We start from the raw sequence: 12,117 nt of genomic DNA, 5'->3' as shown, positions 1-12,117 counted from the left end.
GACTCAACTGGGTAAGTCTTGTAGAGTGAAGAACTCCCCATATCCAATGCTGGAGAACAAGAAGCAGCAGCTCCAACTACACTTTTAGGAGATGAAATTTGCTGATATAGTTCTTTCTATGCAACAGAGAAAAGAGCTTCTTTGTGGGAACTGCATCACGTTTCCCTACATCATCCCATAGCACCCTAGAAGGGCACAGAAAAGATTGTAGCTTACTATTAAAGGCCAGTAATCATCTTGTTTTTTTTTTTTCCATACCTTCATTTTAAATTATTAACCAATGATCAGCAAATATGCTTTGATCATTAACTTAGAAAAATATCAGAAGTAAATAAAATCAGCAACTAAGGCAATTAATTTTAATGAGATCCTACTGCTAATCTTAACCTATCAGAAATACTCTGAACAGATGTAACTCATTTTGAAAGTTGTGTAACATTGCAAAGTATGGATATACCATAATTCATTTCAATTATTCCCTAATTTTAGGAACTCCATTTGTTTCCATGGTTTTGCCACTATAAACATCGTACTATTAACAGTTTTATATTATTTTTTAAAAAGGGGAAGTATTCTGAACAGTTCCGAGTCTCCAAATTACTTAAAAATATACAAACTTTTAAAGGAAATTCAACACAATTTCCCCCACCCCAATCCACCAACAACATGCAAAATGTGGGTGATCACAATTACGAAAACCATTTTAATATGTGCTGGCCACTAGACGGTATTTTTTTTTTTTTTGCATGAATTCTGGCAAGTATTTTATTGAAAGTAGCAAACTGGGGAAACATGTAGACTTATATGGTCTATTTAATCATCTGTCCTTTCCCTTACTAATGTATTTCTACCCCAAAAGGAGATTTAAAAAGCTGGCCTTATCAAAGCATTTAAAACATTTCATCACAGTATGGGATATCATTTCATTTTATTTATGATTAAAAAGAAAATGGGATAGGAAAGCAATTTTTACGCTGATGCAATTAAGCAGCTGACTTTTTTTAGGACATCAAATTTGTGTATAGAAACAGCTAAAACCACTTTTTCATTTTCTGTAATTATATAAACAATTATCTGTTATCAGGCAAAAAAAGACACTGGTCATATAGCATCATACCATCCCCCCCTTTAATTTATAATGATATGATAGAATAAAATACCCTACTTGGGGGTGGGGGAAATGAATGAAAAACAGTTCATAGTCCACTTATGTGACATTACAGAAAATCTGGGGATTCTCTCCTACCACTAGTTGCCATATCTTTCTAGGCATGATACAGAAATAAGTAAGTTCAGATATTTTATACAATTGAGATAAAATATGAATAAATATATTCAACAAAGATTACCTTTGGTTTAGAATGGAAGGTTGTTCTATGTTCCATCCACCTCCATTTCCAGTAAGCATGGTAACTTGTTTGGTCAATTTATTTGAAATGTCTTCACATTTGTTCATAAGCCTTATAACTACATCTCTTTCTTGGATCAGTGTTTTACAGTGCCATATCAAATCTTCTGATAAGCCATTAGTTTTGGACATCTTTGTGAACTATGGCATAAAAAGAAAAATAATTGAATAGTTCAGATCTAGGAAAGAGAAAGGCAATCCTGATTTCTGTATGAGGAAAACAAACTTGATAATTTAAACCTTTACTTAATGAGCTTATAGTCAACTACTAAGAGAATCTGATTCTTCATGTTTATATTTGAATTGCTACATGTTTCACTTTTATATTCTACTGTCACATATCAAACTCATTATGTTAAAATAAAATATATCTTACCTCAAAAAATGCATAATCCCAAACTCGTTACTTTGCCCTCACAGCTATTCTCTTATAGGAGAAACGCTAGCAAGTAATTGTTACTATCTCCTATGAAGGTTTTAAAAACATTTCAAAACCTTAAATTCACTTTTCCCTAATACCAAAGGTAATAGTATCAAATTTAGTCACTGCAAATCTGATCTCTCACCTCTATGTGTCATTTCCTATCACTATTACATATTAAGATTAATCTTCTTAAAAGATATTTTTCCACATCTATCATCAAAGTGTAGCCCTTCAAGTTTTCAAAACTCCAATTATTTGTCACTTGATATTTTACTTCTAAACAGAGACTATTACATGCAGAGATATTACATGAATCAAAAGTTAACTATGACCAATTCAATAATTAGATAAGGTTTTTAAAAACCAGTTTCAACATAACACTACAAACAGTTCTCTGTGAAAACTCACAGAACTTCTTTCAAAACACAGTTGTATTTACTTTTCAAAAGGAGGCACTGAATACTTCATATGTAAAAGCTATATCAGAATTAGAATTTTTCAGATAGATAGCTGAAAATATATATCCTAAAAAACATGACAAAAAATATTTTTAGTGGAAAGGATGAGAAAGCCCAAAAGCTATCTGAAATATCTGGGGCAAAAATGAAAATCCCATAAGCCAGAACTAAATATAGGAAACTAAAATAAAACCATCTATTAGGAAAATACCACACATGATTTTTATTCATGTCATCCTATTTAGCATATTTTTCCAAGTTATAACAAGAATCACATTAACAACTCTAAGTAATCACAGTATTTCTAAGTTGAGCGAAAAGCTCAAGCAATAGTAATTAAGTGCTTTCAGGATATACTAATTTAATAAAACACAGTTTATAACAATATACATTTTCCATATTTATCCCAGAATAACTTGGAAATATACAAAATATCCAATCTATTCTTAGCACTTCAAAAATGGCACTGTAAAATACTAAGTTTATTTGCACACTACTCTACATTTTCCACAGGGACAACATTCATAATCACAATGTGATCTCCCACTCCCCCTACTTTGTGCTTTTCCGGGGAAAGATCTATACATAAGCAGCAGTATAGATAAGAATCAGTGTCTTAAGGAGGTTCTAACTAGAACTTTTAGTTAAAATACTTTTATTTTTCAATGCAACCAAAAATTAGAGGCCAAAAAACCAATCTCATGCTGCTTGTAGTATGTGTGTGTAATATATGTACATGTGAGAGAAACCCAACAAATTAAACAGGAAATAAGGAATGAACACACATTATGTGCCATTTAGGTGCTAGGAACTATTAGATACCTTTTATTCAGTAACTCATTAAATCCTCATAACTACCACCAAGAGTAGTCTACCAAATCTAGATGAAAAAACTAAGGTTCAATTTCTAACATCACAAAGCTGGGTAAGAGAAAAAGTCCATGCTCTTTTCACTGTAACTAGTACGTCCCTAAATAAAATAATTTAAGATCTTAAAAGTTCAAAATAAACACTTTTTTCTGTAACGAACTACCATTTATTAAGTTCTTCTTCTTCTTTTTTTTTTTTTAACACAAATTACTCTAACTGTTGAATTATCTGGGAGATAGACACAGCTCCTGTCCTTGTGGTCTATGATCATTGGGAAAAGCAAGTTAACAATTTCAAGCATAACCACTGGTATAAACAAGGGAAATAACAAAAGTTCATGGGCACTCATCACAAAAAGACTAATAAAATCTAAGACCTAGGAATTCCTTATGGAGTAAGAAGCTAGAAATAATAAAAGAACTGTTTTAATGGAAAGATAAATCCACATGTCAGAACCTAGAGAGGCAACAGACAAGTCTGAACAGGAAGGCAGTAAGGGTATGACTCATTTTGATGAGTTCTAAACTGAACTTATGGGCATTAAAAAGCTACTGAAGGGTTTTAGAGAGTTCCTGTTTAGAAAGAACTCTATGAGAGTAATGTGAAGGAGGTTTGAGAGCAAAAAAGTATTAAGGTGGCTTTGAGTTGAGAGACAATAGTGGCCTGTGTTAGACACGGAGAAACTGATAGATTCATGATCTTTAGGAGGTAGAATCCATTAAGTGTAGGGAGATGAGTGAAAAGAGTTAAGCCTAACTCCCAGACTTCTGGCTTCAACGCTAACAGATTAGTAGTACCATCTATTGAGATTAAAATTTACCAAGTTGGCAAGGGAAGTCTCTTTCTGGATATATTAAAGTTGGGATAGCTACCAAATTTTGGAGAGAGAGCCAGTGGTTAAAAAAAGATCTATATCTTAGGGAGGAGATATAACCTGGAGAAAAAGATGCCACACAGGTGACCATCAAAGTCAAAGATGCTGATGAGATTACCTAAGGAAAAGCACATGAAATTCAAGATTAGAAAACTGAAAGCAAAACCTTGAAGAACATCAACATTTAAAAGCGTTTTAAAATAGAAAGAGCAAGAAGAAATGTAGGATGTGTCATCAGAGAAGCTAAGGAAGAAATAATTTTAAAAAGGAAAGTGTAAGTTTTAACTGACAAAAAACAATAAACTGGCCGGGTGCGGTGGCTCATATAATCGCAGCACGCTGGGAGGCCAAGGCAGAAGTATGGTTTGAGCCCAGGATTTCAAGACCACCCTGGCAACATGGCAGAACTCCGTTTCGACCAAAAATACAAAAATTAGCCAGGTGTGGTGGCATGTGCCTGTGGTCCCACCTACTCAGGAGGCTGAGGTGGGACGATGGCTTGAGCCTGGGAGTCAGAGGCTGCCATGAGCCAAGACGCCACTGCACTTCAGCCTGGGTGATAGAGACCCTGTCTCAAAAACAAACAAACAAACAGACTTAATCTTTCACTGATTATAATGAATTTGTATAAAATACACCACATGGTAAATAATTTCTATAGTATTTCTCATGGACAGTTCTGAGTAATTAAATATGTAGCTAATTCACAGTGGTTATAAATGTGTAATTTTATTCACAATAGTTACGCTTTGAAGATATGTGCCAGAAGCACACGGAGAGGTAAATACTCATCTAATTACATATTCATAATTCAGTAGAAATCTAAAGATGTTACTGTATCGCTGAAGGTTAGTGCCTAAGCATAGTATGAGTTTAGTGGTAAGTAACAGTCAATATTTTCTGAGAAACAGATAAAAAGTAAAATGTAAAGATTCCTAACATGTATAAGTCACATAACCATTTTTACGAAAACCAATGTTACGTTACACTAAGTGAATATATTCAAAGTGAAGCTGAAGCACACTGAATCTTTATAAAGCAATTACAGGTTTCACTTCCTTTTCACTTAAAAAAGAATATACTACTATTCCCCAAATATTTTCAAAAGCTTGTTATACAAGCGGTAACTCTGAAAAAAATTAGTATATTGTGATCTAATCTTATGATTTTTGTAATATAAAAATTATTTTATTATAAAATAATCATTATATTATTTTCTGCCACTGAACAGCTTTCTGAAATATAAAATTTCCTTCATAGCTGAAACTTCCTAATATAAAAAAATTACAGCAGACATAAATCACAAATTCACTTAAGTGGTCCCATTTACACATTTAAGTTTGATGTCTTTTTATTTATTAAAAAAAATTTCTCCCTTTTACTTTTTTAAGGGCATAAAGTAATTATGGTCATTTGGAAGCCACAAGAAAGGGTTAAAAGGTGGGGGTGACCAATCATTCTTTTGAGAGCTGGAAAATTAAAGGAAAGAATAAACACTTATTCTGAATTCTGTAAACGAACAGCAACATTTAGAGTGGTAGGGTAGATATAAGGAAGTTCTTTTACAGATAGTTCCTAAAGAAGTAGCAATAACAGTATTAAAATATTATTTTTGCAGGCCGGCATGATGCCTCACACCTGTAATCCCAGCACTTTGGGGGCCAAGGTGGGTGGATCACTTGGGGCTCCAGGAGTTCAACACCAACACAGTGAAACCCTGCCTCTACTAAAAATACAAAAATTAAGTGGGTGTGGTGGTGCACGACTGTAATCCCTGCTATTCGGGAAGCTGAGGCACAAGAATTTCTTGAACCCGGGAGGCAGAGGTTTCAGTGAGCCAGGATCACGCCACTGCACTCTAGCCTGAGTGACGGAGCAAGAGACTGTCTCAAAATAAAATAAAAAAATAATAAAAAGTATTAATTTTGCAATGGCTAATGAATTATGGATCCAGACATGTAGCATCAACAGCTAGTAATGTTACAAAAAGTAACAATCAGATATTACTGTCTTCTGATGAAAGAACACATCACTAACTATGTAATAATATTGGTGGGTGCATTTAACCCTCTAATTATCATTTTACAGAAAGTACTAGTCCAGTGGAACATGTTAAACTATACTGGGGAGGTATAATCAGAAAAGTTTAGACAGGGGCGTTATAGAACAAATGACCTAGTTTCTTTACGAAAAACTGGAAAAAGAGAAGGGGAGAGAGGGGGGATGAGGAACCTACAGATTAAAAGACTTAAAAGGCCTATCAAGCAATCTCAGCTAGTGGACCTTACTTGGATCCTAACTCAAACTAACAAACTATAAAACAAATGAACCAATACTATGGCATTTATGAGACAACTGGAAATTTGAATTTTGAATATTTTGATATTAAGAAAGTATTGATTTTTATTAGATATGAGAATGTTATGGTTTCTTCAGGAGATACATATTTAAAATTGTAAGGATAAAATGACATTTGAGATGTGCTTCAACATAATATGATGCAAGGAAGTGGACAAGAGTATGGAAGAAACACATAGGGGTTCATTATACTATAACACTGTGTGCTTAAATTTCTTGTAAAAACAAAATGGGGGAGGCAATGAAGGGGAGTGCAAGGTCATTCTTACTTCAGGATGCTTTAAAAGTCAAGGGTTGGTTATGAGATTTTTTAACTGAACTTCACTTTTTGGCTATTTTGAAGTTGAAATTTCAGAACAACTCCTTAGGACTTCCTAACACTCCCCACCTCTTCCCTCCCACACAAGTAAACCAACTTTAGAGATGATCAAAATGACTGTTGCTGATTTAGAATTTAGATCTATCTAATAACAACCCACTAATCACAAATGTAAAACAGAAGTAGACCGTTTTTCAAAGGAAAAAGAGTTTAATTGAATGATGAATTTACTATGATTTGATTCAGTGTGACAGTAAACCCAAAATATGAGGGGTTTAAATAAAAGAAAGTTATTAATCTCTCATGTAAATAAAGACCTGAGGAATTGATTCAGATTTGGTATGTTGGTCCGAAAATTAAGGATTCTTTTAACTCTGTTGCTTCAATAACCTCAACATCCACCATCATACCGACCCTTCTATTGGCAGGAAGAAACAACATTTTCCAAAAGTCGTAACATACCACTGCTCATAGCCCAGTGGAATGAGCTTTGTCAAACTATCTCAAGGGAGGCTAAAACACTTAGCCCGGCCATAAATCTGATTTAAAAAGCTATAGGGTGGGCATGGAGATTTAAAAAAAAAAAAAGAAGAATGGTTTGATTTTAAAAAGCTCGATTCAATACGGCTAGAACTTAGATAGTGGACAAACAGAAAACAACAGTTTCTCAGTATTTCATTAATAATACATGCAACATTTGCAGTGCAAATGATTGTGAATATCTGCCGCTAATGTTTTTAAAGAGCCAGGCAACTGATGGCATTTCATTTTTAGACTTTCCCACAGGTAGGCACTATAATTACACCCCACTTACAGATGTTTGCTTACAGATATGTAAGCTGTTAGAAAATGGCAGACATGAATTCAAAATCAGGTCATCTAGCTTCACTATATTATTCACCTATCACCTAGTATGCACTTACAAAACCAATGGAATAAAAAAAGTGGCATGCACTGAATTCAGAAACAAGAGACTCAAAATGAGAGAGACTAAAGGATTCTCCAGGATGTCAGGAAAATGAAATCCTAAGGACACAACTGATAAGCTGGCCTACAGTGTAACTAGTCCAAATCGGAGCAGGTGATAAAATTCCTGATTTTCTAAAACAGATGAAACTGACAGATTACCAGAGGTGTCTAAAATCTCAGGCCCAGGTGCAGTGGCTCATGCCTGTAATCCCAGCACCCTGGGAAGTGGAGGTGAGCGGATCACTTGAGGTCAGGAGTTCGAGATCAGCCTGGCCAACATGGTGAAACTACTCTGTCTCTACTAAAAATACAAAAATTAGCCGGACGTGGTGGTAGACATCTGTAATCCCAACTACTCAGGAAGGTGAGGCAGGAGAATCACTTGAACCTGGGAGGCGGAGATTGCAGTGAGCTGAGATCTCATCACTGCACTCTAGCCTGGGTGACAGAGCGAGACTGCCAGAAAAAAGAAAAAGAAAAAGAAAAAGAAAAAGAAAAATCTGACAGGAAATTTAGGCAACTGGAAAAGACTTTAGAGTTGACATAATGACAAGTACATAAGAAAATAAACAGAAAGGCCGGGTGCGGTGGCTCAAGCCTGTAATCCCAGCACTTTGGGAGGCCGAGACGGGTGGATCACGAGGTCAAGAGATCGAGACCATCCTGGCTAACACGGTGAAACCCCGTCTCTACTAAAAAATACAAAAAACTAGCCGGGCGCGGTGGCGGGTGCCTGCAGTCCCAGCTACTCGGGAGGCTGAGGCAGGAGAATGGCATAAACCTGGGAGGCGGAGCTTGCAGTGAGCTGAGATCGGCCACAGCACTCCAGCCTGGGCGACAGAGCGAGACTCCATCTCAAAAAAAAAAAAAAAAGAAAATAAACAGAAAAACCAAGACAAATAATAACTAGAAAAAAAATGAGAAAAAAAAACGTAGTATACTACATGGTTCATCTATGAAAGGAATATGCATAGTCTTAACAATGCAGACACTAAAAATGATCTTCAAAATCACCATGTTAACATATATTAATAGAACTGGGGAACAGAAAATGGGTATGTGAAGTGAGGTAGATAGCGAGAGCTAAATCCTATTGTCTATAACGTTGTTATTTTAGACAAAATGACAAAAAGTACATTATAATTATATTACATAAAGATATGGAGGTGATCAGAACAATTAGACAAAAAGTCATGAAAGAAGTTATCTGCACTGCGGGCAACAGGCTGGGGAAAAGGGTGGATACAGATTTTTTGGGGGGGGGGAACAAGCCTATAGAATTATTTGTTAATCTAAGTGTATGTGTAAATAATAAAAGTATAAACATTAACAGAAAGTAAAGAAATCCAATAGTTAATATCTTCATTAATTTGGGGAGGGGGAAAGAGGAGCTCTCACTTAAGGAAGGGTTTGTAAGAACACTGCTGCCACCATGTTACTGTTTTCGAAACACAAACATCACTTAATCCTGTAAGTTACCTAACTTTCCCCCAAAATAGATTTAAGAAATACAAAGTACCCTATAAATGTGGGATCTAATAGTAAATCTGAAGTTATTGAAAAGCACAGAAAAGATGATCCTGCTTACATGGTATGAAGTATACAAATGTATACATAAACAGATGATGCTCAAAACATCTTAAATGGTGGGTATCTTTGGTAGAATTTGGGGTAAACTTTACTTTTTCATTTCTGCACATACTGCTTCAATTTTAGGTAAAACAAATCATTTTCAAAAAATGATAAATCTCTTTTCAGAAGGAAGAAAGTAAAAAAGCTAACTGCTACTTCCTAAATAATTACATGAAAAAACTCATCAATATGGCCCTGATCATGATCTCTTCTTTAAAAACTCGAGTGACTATTCAAAAGACTTTTTTCTTTCAAAAACAGTCAGCATCTGAAGTATCCCTCTCTTGCCACAGTGTGTCACTCTTACTGTACATATATTTTTGAATTTCCATGGGAAGGGGGAAACTGTTTAAAAGTAGATTTAATTTTCAAATTATTAAATCCCCACTTACCAAAAGACAGTCCTGAGGACAGAGTCCTAAGCTTATTCATTATTATAATGAATGGCAGCAGCCTGCAAAGTACTCAAAATGCACTTGTAGTTTTAATACAATTATCAAACTTATACAAATTAAAACAAAGCCTGAATATATAGTAATCTTACAAATAAATTCACTGGTGCCACCTTATCCAGAAAGAAGAAATACCTATTACCATGCTTTAAGTGGCCAATTTAGGCCAAGTATTTTACAGAAATCACCAGCTAAAACAAAGCAAAGGGTCGGGTGTGGTGGCTCACGCCTGTAATCCCAGCACTTGGAGAGGTCACAACAGGTGGATCACCTAAGGTCAGCAGTTCTAGCCCAGCCTGGCCAACATGGTGAAACTCCATCTCTACTACAAATACAAAAATCAGCCAGGTGTGGTGGCGGGCACCTGTAATCTCAGCTATTTGGGAGGCTGAGGCAGCAGAAACGCTTAAACCTGGGAGGTGGAGGTTGCAGTGAGCTGAGATCATGCCATTGCACTCCAGCCTGAGCGACAAGAGCGAAACTCTGTCTCAAAACAAAACAAAAACCAAAAAAGAAAATCCGCAGTCTAGTAGATGAGAGTAACACAATGAGGAGCATAGTGTTTGACATGAACTAAACCTGAGTTGCTTGGTTATTAGCCAAGGAAGACTGGATCTACACTGATCTAAATGTTAACAAAGTAGATGCATATATAAAAGTTTTCAGGTTGAGTTACTGATGCATATTGCACTGGTCAGCATAAAAACGATACTAATTTGATTAACATATAAAGATGCAACAGAGTTAGATTTTTCACAGACATAATAATATTCCCTACCCTACTGTGTGCAAGGCTAGACAAAAATCCAGTAAGTGGATGGTGAACTGATGCCATCAACTGTGTGAAATCTGGCAATAAAAATTCCAATTTTAACACAATAAGAGTACAAGTTTTTAAACTAATGACATTTTTGGCTTGCTGTATTTCTGAAGCCTACTTGATTTAATGATGAGGTTTTCTCACAATGGACACCTACATTACTGTTGTCATGCAGAAAAATTGTAAGTAAAATGGAAAAAATTATGAAGAAAAATTTAAAAACAATATTTAAATTTTGAGTCATAGAAAAAAATGATTATAAAGCTACAAGCATAAATATCCTCTTAGGTAATATAATTTTAAAAAAAATCAAACTTTCCTCATGTAAAATGAGGGTGACCAGAATATCTGGAGTGTTTTAGTTTCAAAAAGCATTAATTATCTGACAAATAAGTCATAACAGTATAGAAAGGTAGTAACCTCTAGATTTAAAATTACTGTAATTAGATTACCAAGTAGGTGATATTAATAAGTATATTATACTTACATTTTATATATCTTATCTATTACACTTATATTACATTTATATGTCTACTACCTTGAAAACAACTCAATTATCTACAACTTTTCAAACGTTGTTTTAAAAGGCACAACTAACATAATTTTCACATTCAAATTACTTTTATAAGACAATGAAATACTAATTACATTTAATCATTTAATAATCACCAATGGTAAAGAAACCTCACTTTTAACAAAAATTACTATTGTATATATGTACTTTATTCATGGGCTCAAGTATGCATTTTTTAATGAAATATTTATGAATTTCACAGTTTGTAAATAGAAATTCTCCAATTCTTAAGACTAAATAAGATTAAACAATGATTTCAAGAAAGAGAAGACTAGTTGTTAGCAGGTTGTTCTTAATATATTTAATACCTTGTAATTTTCACTAAAATATGACTGAGCAATATGATTAAAACCTCAATGAATTCTCAGAGAAATTTCTAAATATGGCAGCAACCAACACAAAACATTTTTTTGCCTTTTGTTTCCTTTTGAAGTTGTTTAGAGGTACATTATCAAACCTCACTGATTAACAGGCAAGAAGCAAATTATATAGCTTTTAACTAAAATATTCATAATATTGACTTTTGTTTTGATAATTATTAAGATATTAAATCTGCTCTACGGTAGGGTTTGGGCTAAAAAAGTACCCTATAAATAATTCACATTTAAAATTCTAAAGATTTCTCAAGTAGAAGCTCAAAGTTCTAAGCAAATTAAAATTTAAAGCATATACATATTTACTTGCTAATTTACACTATTAATTTGAAAAAGCTCATTCCCCTACTTTGCTAAGGATGGCAAAGCACTGTACTCACTGAATTCAAGTAGAAAGTTTACTTTTCAGATACGTTTAGACTGTTACATAAAATATTTCACATTTGGACGGATGGTTAGAACAAACAATATAGTCCTTATGTTCAACTTTTAGAAAGGGGCAAGATGTTAGGAGGCTTAAGCAAGTAATGCATAATCTCCAAATTCATGTCAAGACTAATTTAAACTCTGCTGATTAATTAGTAG

At 34.3% G+C, this 12,117-nt stretch overlaps 1 protein-coding gene across 2 annotated transcripts in view; it reads right to left on the bottom strand.

Annotated features, from left to right (window-relative positions):
- The window catches only part of SMARCAD1 (SWI/SNF-related, matrix-associated actin-dependent regulator of chromatin, subfamily a, containing DEAD/H box 1), an 84,027-nt gene that overhangs the window by 23,887 nt on the left and 48,023 nt on the right, over positions 1-12,117 (bottom strand). For both annotated transcript variants that reach the window (XM_011932805.1, XM_011932808.1), the window contains one exon: positions 1,350-1,549. In XM_011932805.1, coding sequence (XP_011788195.1) covers positions 1,350-1,549 — 200 coding nt within the window. The remainder of the gene's footprint in view (positions 1-1,349; positions 1,550-12,117) is intronic.

The sequence above is a fragment of the Colobus angolensis genome, unplaced genomic scaffold (genome assembly GCF_000951035.1).
Source record: "Colobus angolensis palliatus isolate OR3802 unplaced genomic scaffold, Cang.pa_1.0 Scaffold123, whole genome shotgun sequence".
NCBI classification, from domain to species: Eukaryota; Metazoa; Chordata; class Mammalia; order Primates; family Cercopithecidae; genus Colobus; species Colobus angolensis.
Note: the sequence above shows the minus strand (reverse complement) of the source record. Positions and strands in the feature narration are given on the sequence as shown.